At 40.4% G+C, this 15,464-nt stretch overlaps 1 protein-coding gene across 1 annotated transcript; it reads right to left on the bottom strand.

Moving 5' to 3' along the window:
- Positions 1 to 3,027: 3,027 nt before the first annotated feature.
- LOC142382737 (excitatory amino acid transporter 3-like) lies at positions 3,028 to 10,996 on the bottom strand. Its single transcript, XM_075468857.1, has 13 exons — positions 10,873 to 10,996; positions 9,278 to 9,418; positions 9,021 to 9,113; positions 8,780 to 8,888; positions 8,541 to 8,583; positions 8,107 to 8,288; positions 7,811 to 7,918; positions 6,752 to 6,874; positions 6,464 to 6,658; positions 6,183 to 6,317; positions 5,199 to 5,306; positions 4,179 to 4,304; positions 3,028 to 3,202 (listed from the first exon to the last, which is right to left on the bottom strand). Exons 1-13 carry the CDS (start codon positions 10,994 to 10,996, stop codon positions 3,028 to 3,030), a joined length of 1,662 nt encoding a protein of 553 aa, XP_075324972.1.
- Positions 10,997 to 15,464: the final 4,468 nt, after the last annotated feature.

Raw genomic sequence — 15,464 nt, 5'->3', positions numbered from 1 at the left:
TCCTCTGCAAGTGGAAAAAAGGGCAGAATTCCGCTGCGGGTGTTCTGGAGGTTAAAGCACAATACAGTTCATACAGGCAGGAAAAATTTCATTTTGACTTTGTGTCACGTGCAAAATTTCATAAGCACACAAAGAAAAGTTTTAGCAGTAGCCTTCTCACCTTGACAGACATCGTAATCTCAGGCTATTGAACTGGCTGCCAGTTAATGACCTGCTCAGTGGGAACAGTCTGCTTCTATTTCACTTTTCTGCAAAGTTGTTCAATCTTATCAGATTCCATTTTAGTATGAGATAGGTCATTGCTAAGGGCATTGAATTGACTGCCTGGCAGAAGGCCAAAAATACTGAAGATTTGTTTTAGGCACTGAACCCATACTGCAATGGAGAATTCATTCTTTGTAAGACCCAAACTCTCTTACTACCTTTACTTAGTGATAATCATTTCTCTTTTTTTCTTGTTTATGACGGGCCACAAAAAAAGTTGTGTAATGTGTACAATGCTGTTCCAGTGCTGGGAATTCCTCTGTTTGGAAACCAGTTTGATATGGTACTGAAGGCTGGCCCTGTGGATGGAACGCAGTCTGACCAGTGGGGGTGGAACTCCTTTGAAGCCAGCCCCTCTAGCAGAACCATGGTGCCAGAGATACCTGTTGGAACCGGTGCTTCTTTTTTTTTCACCCGGGGATTCTTGGACCTGTAGTCCTTTGTTGGCCGTTGTGTTGAACAAGAACACAAACAAGCACGATAGTGGGACTAAAGAATTTCTCAAGGACACTTCCATTTTGTATTTCAGTTTTGCGCTACAACACTGAGTGCCAGTATGAGAACTTTTGATAAATGTATTCTTGCTCTCCTTGAGTAATCCAGATGCTTAGTAAATAAGCCATAATTGTGATTCTTGCAGTAAAAGTAGCGCAGAAAAAGCAGACAGCAACTATGCTTTCCGTTTATTTTGAGCTGTACCAAATTCAATATGAATTTCAATATGAAACCTAAAAAGCTACACCTCACTGCCTAACTTTGTTGTCATAAAATCCATGGACTTGGTGTTTTCCAGTTTTACTTCAGGGTTACAGCCTTCTGTGTCCTCCCCTTTTCCCTTCCAGCACCATGAAGTCTGCAGACATCTTTAGTTCCTCAGTGTAATGTTGTCCAACACATCTGTGCTGTTTTGACCTGTCTGTGCTGCACGCAAACAGATGCTTTAAGGAAATAACTTTTTTTCATGGAAATTTGGACATTTCTAAATATCTGCAAGCCATGTTAAGGTAGATGAATAATTAGCTCTTCTGTGTCACTTTGCTTGGTTGGTTAAGTCACGCTTGAGTAAGTAAAGAATTCTGAGTTATAGCATTCACCCATATTCTCAAAATGTGCTCTAACTGCACTATGTTTTATGCATGAGAGCATGTACAGAAGCACGTGTGGGGCAGTGTTTTGGAATACTTACTCTAAATGACCAGGAACTCCTGCATGTATTAACTTTGACGCCACACCATCCTTTTCCGGTTTCCCCCGAGTCTCCTTCCCCTTCCTAACCAAGACAAAAGCTCACAGCACTGTAAACAGTCAGTGCTCCTGTCACTGTTTTAGAAAAGGTCAGGCATTGGAGGTTTTGAAGTCTTTAATTAGTTTAATTAGCAGGGATAAAGCCAATTAGGACAGCTTATTTTCTGTCCATCCTGCTGTCTGATCCTTATCTCCTGTCCCAAATTGAATTTTTCTGTTTGTCTGGCAGTTATGGGTGCAAGTGAGTCGTCCGCTGTCACGCAATTCAAAACACGCAGCAGTCAAAAACCATTGGGAATAAAACAGAAATTAGAAAGAAAATAAAGAATCTTATACAGAGGAAGAAGAAAACACCACAGACAGGCGTAATACAGAAAAACCATCAAGTAGAGAAGAAACATCCTGAGAAAAAGAGAACTAGAAGAAAAAGATGTAGAAGAAACTGTAACACTTTTATATTTAAATTTTGTGATACCTTTTTTTATATTGATTCATAAAACTGACATGTTTTCATGATTTTTATTTTTCAAATGTATGTATATATACATGTTCTATATATGTGTATGTATGTACATATACGTCATGTGGAAACGTTCCACTTCTGCATTTTGTTATTTCAACAAATTACAATCAGGGGTTCTATTCTGAGTTCCAGTGACTAGAATTGCCATGAAAAGTGACATGTGGAGCCTGTCTTATTCACATCCCTGACAAAATCCTTATGTTAAGGTATCAAAAAAATAATAATGTGTATACCAATGTGTCCAGACAGAGACCGGAGCCTTTCCCAGCTTTGGCCTTTGATCACAGAGAGACAGAATTCTATAAATGCTCCATCTCTGGTAAATTTTGAAAAAGAAAAAAAACAACTTAAAGAGATAGTTCGCCTCTTTTGACATGAAGCTGTATGACATCCCATATTAGCAATATCATTTATGAACCTTGACTTTTTCTGGACTCCCTCCAGAAAAAGACAGACCTCACATTGCTTGGCGCTGTGTTTTGCCTGCCTTCATATCAGTGCGTTCAGCCACCTAGCGATAGCCGCACCTGTTACGGTGTTTACTGCTCGGAAGCAGGGGACTCCTCGGTCTGCACTTCGGTCTGCACAGTTTACACAGCCCGTAGTGATACGAAGGTAGAGAGAAAATAGCGCCAAGCGATACGATTTTGTGATGCAAATGAATTACTCTTTTGAACGCATATTGTTTTGAGAAGCAAAATGCTTTATTAGCCGGTGTTCTGTCAATTTCTCCTACTTGTCGAGATAATTGCTACTTTGTGGTTTTGCGCATGCGCCGAGCCGATTTTCTAAGTTTCCTTTGCACGCCCATAATGTTTTGCTACCCTGCGTCTCAGCTGGTGTGTAACGGTAATAAGTGGAAGGCGCCTATGAAAGTTACGTTATCCAAGAGGCAGCGGCTTTTACTACAGCATGTCCGTTGCTCAATGGAGAACTCTTTGGAGCGAGTTGTGACTGGGCCACATGACAGTTTCCCACTTTCTTGTACAGCTTCCTCAGCACAGGTCAGTGTGGTCATTCCCCTCAAACAGCAGGAGTCTGCAGAGCAGACGGTGCAGTGCTGCCCTCTTTCTGTTAGTGAGGACACAGAGCAGGAGGTACTCTGGCCCATCTGTGATGGCTGGCTGAGATGATGAACTCCAGTGAAACGTCATGATCACCTGCCACATCCTGCTCGGAGAAAATCAAACGACTGAAATTGTCCGGAAAAAAAGCGACAGCATATGTCCCTCAGAGTGTCATATTAGCAAAATAATGAAAACACTTGTTCAAGCAGCTTTATACAAGCCATACTTAGCATGTTCTCTAATGACCTCTTATGGCTGCGGACAATCAATGTGGTTCATTTTCAAGCAACAGTTCCATCTAGTGGCCAACGTAGTTATGACAATGAAACCAAAGGTGGAACTCAGGTGGTGTTTGTACAGAGACACAAAGTACCAGAGTCTCTTGTGTCTCTTTTATTTTGGGGGTATGTTCCTGAGTTACTGAAGACAGGCAAGAGCTGGCATGAGATGAGGGAGAAAGAGTTGAAACACCTGTAACACATCTTAAAATACACGTAATTACACCTGCTGCATGACTTCAGATTGAGCAGGAACATTTCCCTCAACACAACCACATCTAAATCATTCATTCAAATAATATATACACAGCACATTTCAATTGTGTCAACAGGGCTGATAAAATGTATTCGTTGTGGATTCAGTTGAATAAACTGATCTATTACAGCGTTACTGGAGATTTTACTCATAATGTCTTTACAAATATAAATAAATGACAGACACACACCACAGGTTACAGGTGAGGTTCCCAAACCAGATGCCCTCCTCTCCACAACTGCGCTTCAAGATCCTGGTCATGCAAATCACAAAAAGGATCAATCACCTGAATCCAAGGTTCGACAGTCAGCCGGAGGGTCCTCTCCAACACTCTGGAGAAAACTTTCCCAGGGAAGCTACTCAGGTCCCTAAAATTGATCTATTACATTCTTTACACGGCAAGAAATCAAACCATTGGAAGATTAAAAAACAAGATGAAAAACACACACACACACACACACACAAGCAATGCTGCTTTCAAGTGGCTCATTTATTAAACGAGTTACTGTTTAACTGAGCAGATTCCAAACGTGACAGCTTTTGACCTGCCACTGTGCATCGGTAGTGACGCGCTTTCTGGAGGAGTGTAGAAGCAGTCATTCTCAGAGTCCAGGCTGATGGTGTGGATATTGATTTGATCGAGGCAACAAGCCGCGTCACTTTCCCGGATCCTTGTCAGAAAAAAGCACAAGGTCGTCATTAATGGTTCGATACAAACAATTTATGTCACACAAAGCAACTGTGTTCTCAACTGGGTCGTCTGGCTCGGTTAATTGTGTCTTGTTGAGGGGACATTGGGGGCACTGTGGCTCCAACCAGTCTGCAGCATAACACGCAGATCAGGCTAAATGTGAACGCTATCAGGCTGGATTCCCACGTACACGATGCGCCTGATGGTTGGAGCCGTGGCCACAATCATCAGACGCAATTACTCCAGCGATTTGATTAGACGGTGCATCTGCTATCGCATGCAAAAGTTTGACTGTTTGCGACTTACACCACAAACATTGTTCAGTATTGTAAGGCGTCACCTCAATCAAAGTAACCGAGGATGAACGAGACCCTGGAAGCCTGAAACATGCACGTGTGAAAACAGAACTATCAAGTCACACAAAATTATATCTGAAAAACCTTCCAGAGGGTCTTAAACAAGGGGCTGCACGGTGGTGTGGTGGTTAGCACCGTCGCCTCACAGCATAAAGGTTCCAGGTTCAACACCCAGCTTTCTGTGTGGAGTTTGCATGTTCTCCCCGTGTATGCGTGGGTTCTCTCCGGGTACTCTGGCTTCTTCCCACTGCCCAAAAAATCATGCATGTTAGGTTGATTGGCATCTCTAAATTGTCCTTAGGAGTGAGTGTGAGCATGCATGGTTCTTTGTCTCATATGTCTCTATGTGGCCCTGCGATGGACTGGCGGCCTGTCCAGGGTGTACCCCGCCTCTCGCCCATTGACTGCTGGGATAGGCTCCAGCCCACCCGCGACCCGATCAACGGATTCAGTGGTATAGATAATGGATGGATGGAGGGTCTTAAACAACTTTCCTCAGATGGGATCTAAGGCTTTACCTCGCCGTCTCCACTCCCTGATCATCCAGTTCCTCTCCTGACAGATGGTGGATGAGTGAGGCTCCAAAGCAGTCTCCCAGGACATTAATCACAGTGTTGCTGCGGTCTCTGAGGAACACAAAACAAACAACGTGTGTAATACCATGAACTGGGACTTTGTCTCGCCCAACTCTTCAGCACCTGTTTTATGCACTGCTAAATTAAAACATCCACAACATGACGGCTGCCTTGCTAAAATAGGACTCGTTCTTTTTTTTTTTTACATCAAATAGTCATGGAAATACGGTCTTCTGGGCCATCGTTCAAGCATACAAAAGGCCCCGAACTAAAGGCATGAACCAGTGTTGTGTCCACACACAGACAATTTAGCAAAGAACCAATTTTGAATTGTATCTTTAGGCACTTTGTTACTAGCAGCCTGTCACTCCGTCCCATTTATTTAGTTGTATCTATCAAAAATACCAAAGATAACACAGTTGGACCGAGAAAAGTATTTTGGCACCAGAATTGTGAAATGGTGTCCATGGAAGGGTGGCTGTCAGGAAGCCGTTCTTAATGAAGGGAAACCGGGAGAAAAGGCTGAGCTGTGCCAAATGACACAAGAAGTGGACTGAAAATCAGTGGCAGCAGGTCTGATGGAGGGATGAATCCACCCCAGACAGATGAGCTTTGGGATGTCCTTCAAGAAGCCTGGAGAACTACTCCTGAAGACTCCTTAAAGAAGTGACAGAAAGCTTGTCTGAGAGGGTTCAGGCTCAGTTGGAGAATAAAGGAGCTCAGACCAGATATTCACTTTAAAGCTCATTAAAATTGTACAAACTCTGTTTCGGTCTGATATACTGTATTTACATTTATGTTTGCTATTCACACATAAACTTAAACACATAAATAGGCAGGAGCCGATCAAAAACATGCAGCAACTTATTTGTAAGAGTTTTTCTTTTTTCTTGCCATATCAGGCCATGAATAAAGGGTTAAACTTACAGGATCCACTCCACGACCACCAGAAGAGACGCATCCTTTGCTGGCAGACCGACCGCACTCAACACAAAGAGAGTGGTCACAGCTCCAGTTGCCGGGATCCCTGCTGCTCCTATGCTGGAGATGGCTGCCGTCAAGCTGCAAATCACACACACACACACTCTGTCAACTGTCATTTCAGGACCTTATTATGAAACTGTATATTCCATTTCTACTTAATAGCCCCATCACATGACTACATCACAGAAACACTTTGATTTGCTAAAGAAGAGGAAGCGACTCACCAGAGTGTAATCATCTGGCTGACCGAAAGTTTGACGTAGTTTAGTTGTGCAATGAAAACAGCTGCGACCACTTCATAAAGGGCAGTTCCATTCATGCTGATGTTGGTCGCGATGGGCAGCATGAAACGGGTGATTCTCCTGTCGACCTTCAGTCTGTTCTCACAACACTGTAATGTTTGTGGCAGCGTGGCAGAGCTTTGACAGACAAGAAAAAGGTGAATGCAGTTTTTCTCTGACAATAAGCCGTGCTCATGAACACGCGCGAGCGACTCCGCGATGCCATCTTACCTCGACGAGATGAGCAATGCAGTCAGTAACGCAGGAGAAACCCCCCCGATGACAGAATAGGGGTTTCGTCTCACACACAGGAAGTATATCAGTGGTAGAACGATAAGTGCATGACATGTTGCTCTGAAAAGAACAATCAACAAACAATCAGCACTGGCTATGTAGACGGAGTTCCTCACTGGGTGGCTTAAAGAAAGACCACAAGACTTCAAGATCTCCCCTTTGAAGTGTTCTGCTTTATCCCTGAACGGAAGAAGCATGTTTTTAAAGAAGCCTCCGTAACGATGCATTAAAAGTAGCCCGTGGCAGGGTGTTAGTACAGCAATGAAGAAAACAAGTTCAGGGTTTTAATGACTACATTAACTTTTTAAACTTTTTAAAAGAGGAATCATTTAGGCCCATGTGTCTACACGGTCTTGCTTTAAAGGCACCGGTCTCACAGAACACACTTTTTATTGCTCTAAAAGGCTTTTCAAGATTACGTAGTATTTCTGAAGGATGACCAAAGTGCACTAAGTTGAATTCAATTCATTTTTATTTATATAGCGCCAAATACAACAAATGTCATCTCAAGGCACTTAAATAATCAAGTCAAATTCAAGCCAATTGGAATTCAATTCATTGTAATCATAATTATTCATAAAATAGTCCAATTCACTAAGTGAATTCTGTTTTTCAGGCAAGCAGTGCTTTGTGAAAACACTAATATCATCTGGTTAGACATACTGTAGGTCTGTTTCATGTGTTGTTGCTCCCACAACAGCAGTGAAAAACCTGACATTATCAGTCAGGCTGTGTTCATTCGTTTATCTAGAAATTGAAAGTCAGAAAAAGAATGTTCTGATTTTTCTCATTTTTAGAAATGTAAAATCAAAGAATCAGTCAGTGACTAACGCCGACATATTTTTTCTGTCAGATTTGTGGCCTCTAATTCGTGAGAATCGCACATTAAGTTCCTCTGAACAGGTTGAAACTACTGCTGATGTTGATGAATGCTGCTACAGGAGGACCAGCGGTGTCATTTTGGCAACAGTGCTAAAATAGTAAATGCGAACATACCCAAGAAGGACCACGGCAGAAAACTTGCCAAGCATTAAGATGGATTCCCAGTCGTGAACCTCAATTACATGGCTTACAATCATGAACAGGACTCCAACTGGCAGGTAGCTGAAACGGAAACCAAAACAGGAATTCAAACTATCTGCTGCCTGCTCCAAATGTAAGAAGTCAGATCGGATTATAGGAATGAGTTTTTTTTTCACATTTCAGTATTATCACAAACATTTCACAAAACGGTTGAAAACACTATTTTAACACTCGAGATCTTCAGATGTGGACAGAAAGTGTCATTTTACCCCAGGATCCAGGTCACCACCACTTTTGTGGCCTCGTTGATGGCGACACACAGCTCCACAGTGGATTTGGCTTTTTCACCTATCATTACAAACAAGACGCCCATAATAAACGCCCAAACGATCAACCCCAGCATGTTGGTCCCTGGAATATAAGAGCCCACCAGTCGCACATCTAGATCGTCCTGTAACAAGACCACAAACAATGAGCGACTGAAAGAAACACTATGTACCCAGATTATAAACTTTACACAGAAATAGTAACAAACTTATTTACCGATGTGAGATTTACTGATGTCAGATTAGTAAATTGGTCATCCTCCTTTCTTGGAAAATAAACTCTCTCAGTCTTGTACTATGAGAGAAACAAGTGTTTACTTCACAAACATAGTATGGAAAGTCTGAAAATGACCATTAGACCTGAATCAAAAACATACCTGTTGGTAGCAAGCCACAAAAAGGCTTTTAGGAGCCATGTTCCTATGTGCAGTAAAGGAAAGTCATGCTAAAACTCAGCTTGTTAATGTTGACACAAGTCACAAAACATGCCGGACGATGACCTTGTGGTCTAACAAACAAAGTATCTTATTACCACTTAACAAAAGCAAGGACGGTCCGGACTCAAAATGATCAGAAATGATTTTAATCTGCCCCAAAACGAACATTTTCTTCTCACCTTACAAGATCCATCAAGGAATCCGCAGTGAAAAAGGACTCCTGTCCTGGTTCATCAGCATTTTCGCTATTAGCAGATCCTGGCTTGATTATCAGCGCCAATCCCAGTCCTACAACACACAATGCGAGGCCAAATGTAAGAAGCAACAACTGAATTCATGCTGCAGCTGTTTTAATATTGTGTTGAGATTTACTGCTGGTCAGTGACAAGTTTTAAGATAAAACAAAGATAACTGTCTCACCTAAAACCACAGCCATAAGGTTAGATGAGGCGATGTACAGAATTGTACGTGCTGCAATTTTCCTGGAGGCTTTAACACTGAGACTGCTGACACCTGATAAAATAAAACCACAACATGAGCTAAAGTCTGCTAACGTTCACCTGAGTGTCAGGTCCTAAATGTGGTCTGCATTATCAGCATCAAGTATTGTGGAGCAGGTTATAACACGTAGTACTTCATGATACAGAAAAGTACTGATAAATACACATACAGCTTACCTGATATCACACTTGTCACGATCAAAGGAATGCTAATCATCTGAAGCATCTGCATGAGTAGCTCTCCTGGAAAGGCGATGTAGATTTGCTCGATATCAGACAAATCCACAGAGATCTTGAGAACTAGGCCGAGGGCTATACCTGTGACAGAAAACAAGAATAACTGGGTTAAAATCGAGAAAGGGGCATGTTATGTACAAAAACAAATTCATTTCACAGACAAAACCACCTATAAAACCCACTGCCACACTTGTCAAACACAGGCGACAGCAATAATTATACTCAGATAAATGGAAAATACCCTGCTCGGTCAGAAAAAGAAAGCTGACATGATATATTTCGATTGGCCCTCTTTAGCTTTGACTAAGGCACAAATCAATAAGCCTATATAACATCACAACATTATTTCTGTCCAGAAATGCATTCATTTTGTACCAAGAACATGGTAGTGATGATGGGAGAGTCGGACTTCGGTGGAAAGTCTTCTCCAGCACATCCCAAGGTCTAAAATCTGAAAATGATTCTCATCAGGCCTTTTATCCTTTTTATCTAGTGCTCCAGAGTCTTTGTCTTCATTCTCCCAAACAGAGTTAAGCCTTTTTCTCAGGCTACATAGTTCAGACCCAATACCTCTTGGCATTGTGCCTGAGGAAAGGATCTTACTTTCACTTTTAAACAGTAACATGAGATCTACAGGTGATTTTCTTCATCTGATTTCTCCAAATGTTATGTGATGTACAGTCGCAGCCCTCCCACAGAATGTGTCACAACAAGGTTGTTCAAGGCATGGGAAGCTTCTCACTGCATCGGTTAGGATTAAAAAGTTGACAGATGAAACATATCAATCACTATGGCACCAATGGGAAGCTCTTACTATTTGGCTCAGTTAAACAGAAATAGAAAAATACTTTATTCATCCCCCAATGGGAGAAATTCAAAGTAGTCAAGTAGCTCAAAAAAAAACATAAATATTTACAATGATTGTATATTAACAACAACGATAATAAACCCAATTCTAGTAAAAATACTACTACTAACTAATAATAATAATGAATGACTAAATAAACAAATAAATAAATAAATAAATCTAGTTGGTAGTGACTTTTATATTTACATTTCCAGCCACAAGGCTCTGGTTCAACTCTTTGTGCCACCGTTAGGACATTAGTGTTTGAGCGAATGATTGAGGCATAGTTTCTAATAACCTAATGACCCTACAAATAAGGAAACTTTCAGGGCACAAAAAAGAACGGGTCGCGAAAGTTGAGACTGTTATCGTACACAGAGTCTCTTCAGTCAAAGGCTTCTTCAGTTTGGATGCAAAACGGACCGCTACAGGAAATCTTTCCTGCCCACAGCCATCAGCATCTATAATAACTCCTTGATTTGATTGAGTTACATCAACATTTAATTTCCCTCTGGGATAAATAAAGTATTTTTGATTTGAATTGAATTGAATTTTCCGAATCAGGTTGCCAGGCAACAGCTAGTACTGAAAGTGAAAGTTTTTATTAAAAGTGAAGGAACTGTTGGTGTCGTTATTATAAGCTGGCATCATAGGTCAACCACAAATAGGTATACTAGTTATCACTTACCCAGGATGACAGCTAACAGGCTGAAAACCTGAAGCTTGTGCCGCATTACTCTGGCCCAGCACCGGCCACCAATGGCTGCGCACTCCGAGGTGCCGGAGATGGGAGTCTCTCTGTTATTCTCCATGTCTGCGATGCAAACAGGCGACATTAACGAGATAATATTAACACATTTCTCACAATACCCCATTAACAGTCGTTTGTTTTAACAGGCTGCCTTTAAACGACATTTTTAGTCAATTAATCAGATTATTTTGGACAGATTTCTTACCAGGGTCCACACGATCAACACTGCGCTGGATCACAACCACACGTTTTCAAACCAAAATACATTTCGAACTGTTTTGATTCGAATAAACAAATTGATCTGAAAGCAAACTGGACTTAATCCTTTTCCTGTATTATTATAAACGTTTTAAAATGTATTTTAATTAGTCTGCATGTGGCTGTCAACTTAAGACCAAATAACAAGTCACTTGCCAGGGAAGACTTTTCTTCATGTTATGATGACTGGTTTATTCAACTTGCAATTTTGACTGTATATAAGCTTGGCTTACAGTTGAAAATGTATTATGTTGTACAGTAAATGAATAGTAAAATAATTATGTGTAATGTGAATGTTGTTGTGCGTCCAATAAGAGAACATAGATGATGTATGCCCATTATGACAAATCACTTTTTTTAATCCCAATGATGAGCCACTGAAAAAGTTAAAACGTTGTTTTTGTTTCTATAGCAACACAGGTATTTGCACAAACTCACCAAAAAGGCGAAAAAGGCAAATTCAGTCATATAAAATTAAGCATTAAATGTGAATTATAAGAAATTTCATGTTTTGTCTTGTTAACTTAATTTACTTAATTTACTTTTAGCACTGTCGTGTTAAGCGTGAATGATAACAGCAGACGGGTTGGTTCCTCTGGACGTTTTATTGCCTCCATAACATCCAACTGTGTGGGCATCTGTTCCACATCAACAACTTCCTGTTAAGAGGAATATGTATCCTCCAAAATAAACGTATATTCGATAATGTTTAGATTAAACCACAACCACTTCTTTCAATATTACTATTCCTTATCATAAAACTTGAAGGATGTTCTGACATCAGATAACAAGAGATGGAGCCTTTCAGGTATTATTTGTCCCATTCTTCCAAGAAACCCGTCTGTTGGAGCTATTTATTCCTTATCTTTCTTTACTTTGAATTTTGTTTCTGTTGGAGCTATTTATTCCTTATCTTTCTTTACTTTGAATTTTGTTTTTTATTCTTGGGTTACTTTATATTTTGGGGGATTACTTACAGAATTTATTTGTAGGTTAATAATTGTTTGTTTTTTGTTTCTTTGTTTTAAATTAGGCAGAAGAACTGTGGGTCCATTCCCTATAAATATTAGGGACTGGTATAGGACCAGCATGGATTGGGGTGGGGCCTATGTTTTTTTTTTTTACCAGAGCAGGAGAAGCAGCAGAGGACAAAGGGAAGTTGTACCTGTATTATTTGCTTGCCAGCTGCAAAATAAACCGTCAAAACGCCATCTTCAGGTATTGGACATTAGACTTCTTTTTTGCCTGCGTACAAAACCCAACCCCAGTTCAGCGGTGGCTTGTTTCAACTTGTAGGATGTTTGATTTGACAAACAATCGCCACTACACGTCTTCAGATGTATGGGGTCATTATTTCTGGTTTGAAAGATCTCAACACATTCTTTGATGGCAACATGTCGGAATTGCATCTTCTTTTTGCTCCGCCATCTCTTATTGTAATGTGTGCAGAATTTCTTGAGGTGTGTTCTTGAAAGCAGCATATGAACTTTTCTGCATTGATGTTGCCATCCTAGAAGTGGAAAACACCAAATTTCTCCAATTTGTACTTGGAAATCATCGGATGTTGATGGAGTTGATGTGGAAGGTCAGAAGTTGGCAGAATATATTGCTACAGAAAGACCTCAGAGAGGCACAAAGCCAGAGTTTTGCAAGTTGGTGGAGCAACAGATTATTTTTGGTAAAAAAATGGAAAGTATTAATTGGGTGTACAACTTATGGTAAATTTAATTTGAATCTGGAGGAGGAATTTAGTGAAAAGTTACAGACGTATTTGTTGAGAAATGGAATGTGCATCCTTAAAGGTAGGGTAGGAGATCCTGGATTTTGAGTCCAGTGAAAGTGCATTTTGAAAATACACAGGTAAAAAGTCCCAAGGCACGCCTCTAGAGTACATGAACGTGCACGAGCACGAAGGTGCACGAGTGCTGTTCTGACAGCAAGCATCGATCGTTGCCGTATTTAGTATATGATAACTATATGTTTAATAATGCTAGGTGGTAGCCAAGCTGGCTCTAATTTAGCTTCCTGCCAAGCTTCTGGACACGTAATTCGTTCACGGAGCAGGGTACGCGCACAGGGGGAAGGAGGAGCAGATTGCAGTTTGATAGACGGCATCAGTATCCAATCATTGTGAACGGTCCGTTCACAATGATTGATTGTATTTAAGAACGGTCCATTCACAATGATTGGATACTGTTTTTCCTAGATTGTACATTCTAGAGGCCACTAAAACTTTTCATATTTGTGTCAAAACTTTTAATTAATTGGTTGCAATGGGGGTGTGAAGAGTATTTCAAGCAATATGTAAAAAAAAAATGTTCCAGAAAAAGATCCCCTACCCCACCTTTAATCTTGAGGGTTCATGTAGCCTGGTTATCCAACATGAATCTTACTTTGTCATTGTGGACTGTGGAACAGGAAATTTACAGGGGTTGGCATCAGAAATGGGTACATCTGTAGTGGAATTTAACACTTGCTTCAATGATTTAATGATTCACATTATGAAGTCTGCAATTTCTGTACAACAGAGTAGCTTTGGTTTAGAAGCATGTACATCAGTCATTGCTGACACACAGGTCACAGATGAATGTCATGGTGCCAGTTCAAGTAGTCAGCAATCAGTTAGAAGATCATTCCATCAGGGTGATGATCGGTTTCAGTACGGGGGACTGCGGTGTGCAGCTCTGAGTCTTGTTGCTTTAGCAAAGCATAAGTTGAATAGTGTTTTTTCATGGCATTCCGACACATTGGATAATGTTGTTGTGAGAGGTGATGGCTTGTACACTTTTTTGCGGGACAACAATCTGATTAGTGGTAGAAATTAAGTGCTCCCAGTTTTAGACTTGCCAAAGCAGATTGATATTGACGGGTGTCCTTTAGATGTGATGTACGGAGATTTTGTTGCTGGAGAAGTAGATGTTCTCCAGGGTGAGATTATAGATTCTGGTGTGTACACTACTCTCCGTGAAGGATTGCAAAAGATGTGCGCCACATATGAAACTTGTATTCTGACTATAATTGAAAGTACCTGCGCTCTTATAAGTCAGAATGGAAAGTATGCCGTTGTAGATTCCCATGCACGTGATTGTAATGGAATGGTAAGTGCTTCAGGGAAAAGCGTCGTTTTGTATTTAAACAGCTTTGATAATGTTTTGAAATATATTGAGAGATATGCTAGGCAAAAGAGAACCAGTCCCAGGTTATTTGAAATTAGTGGTGTGCAAATTCACATGCACAGAAATGAGTCTTTATTTGAGCTTCCTGATATAAACACCATTAGTCCATTTGGCAGTAATTTGGTAAAACCTGTCTGTGTTCAGGAAGTCTTGTGTACAGATAAATCTAGAGGGCACAAACGAAAGAAGCCTTGGAGCAGTTCATCTTGTAAAAAGATACAAGAAACTCATGAAGATCTTGTAAATTCAGATGTAGTGTTTGTCACCAATGTGAGGACTAGAGCGTTAAAGTTTAATCCTCTTTCAAAAGTGGTGTCAGAAGCTGTTTGCAAACACTTGAACGTAGAATGTGAGAAAGGTGACTCATCATCTGACTTGGTTGGGGACTTGGGGATCCCATGCAAGGTGGAACCCATTGTCGGGGACTGAAACTGTTTTTTTCGGGCTATTAGTCAGGCTATAAGTGGGACTCAGAAATGGCACAGGAAAATTAGACTTGCTGTAGTGAAACAGTTAGAAAGGAATCCTCAAATGTATTGTAACATTTTGAGAAATGAAAATTCCTCTATATATATATAGATATAGTTACATATCATATTGATAAATGGCTTGAATATAAATGTACTGCTGGTCAGTTCTCAAATCAGTGTGTGTATCTACAAAATATTCATGGTATTCATTACGAGACAGTTGTTTGTGTTAAGCAACCACAGACACAACATTGCTATGGTTAATGTAAGGAAAGGGTCTCCAGTTCTCAAGGGTATAGTATTCGAAATAAGACAACAAATGAACCTAATGTTGTTTTAGAAAGTACAAAAACTGCAAACAGTTATGTACTGGATGATGACAGTATAATTATTGATAATGCTAATAAACATTTGTCATTTAATCCTGTGTGTACAGATGTTTCAAAAACTTTGTGCTTTGTCCAAAAGTCAATCCAGTGCTATAATTGCAGCAAAATGCATTTCTGAAGAATTTGTGAAGACATGTGACAATACTTGTGCTGTGCAATGCAAATTGACAGAGTCATCCAGAGGTAAACTGATGATTTGTTATACTTGTCATTACAAGATGAGCAAAGGTGTAATG

This window comes from Odontesthes bonariensis, chromosome 6, assembly GCF_027942865.1.
Source record: "Odontesthes bonariensis isolate fOdoBon6 chromosome 6, fOdoBon6.hap1, whole genome shotgun sequence".
Classification (NCBI taxonomy): domain Eukaryota; kingdom Metazoa; phylum Chordata; class Actinopteri; order Atheriniformes; family Atherinopsidae; genus Odontesthes; species Odontesthes bonariensis.
This window is presented reverse-complemented; position numbering and strand designations above follow the sequence as displayed.

Bases quoted from the DNA above. Each gene is read 5' to 3' on its own strand.
- LOC142382737 (XM_075468857.1), bottom strand. From the start codon at position 10,996: ATGGAGAATAACAGAGAGACTCCCATCTCCGGCACCTCGGAGTGCGCA. The intron at 6,875-7,810 runs GTATGTTCGCAT...TGTTCTTTTCAG, and splicing joins TCTGCCGTGGTCCTTCTTGG to AGCAACATGTCATGCACTTA. The intron at 6,659-6,751 runs GTAAGATGGCAT...TGTCTGTCAAAG, and splicing joins GCATTGCTCATCTCGTCGAG to CTCTGCCACGCTGCCACAAA.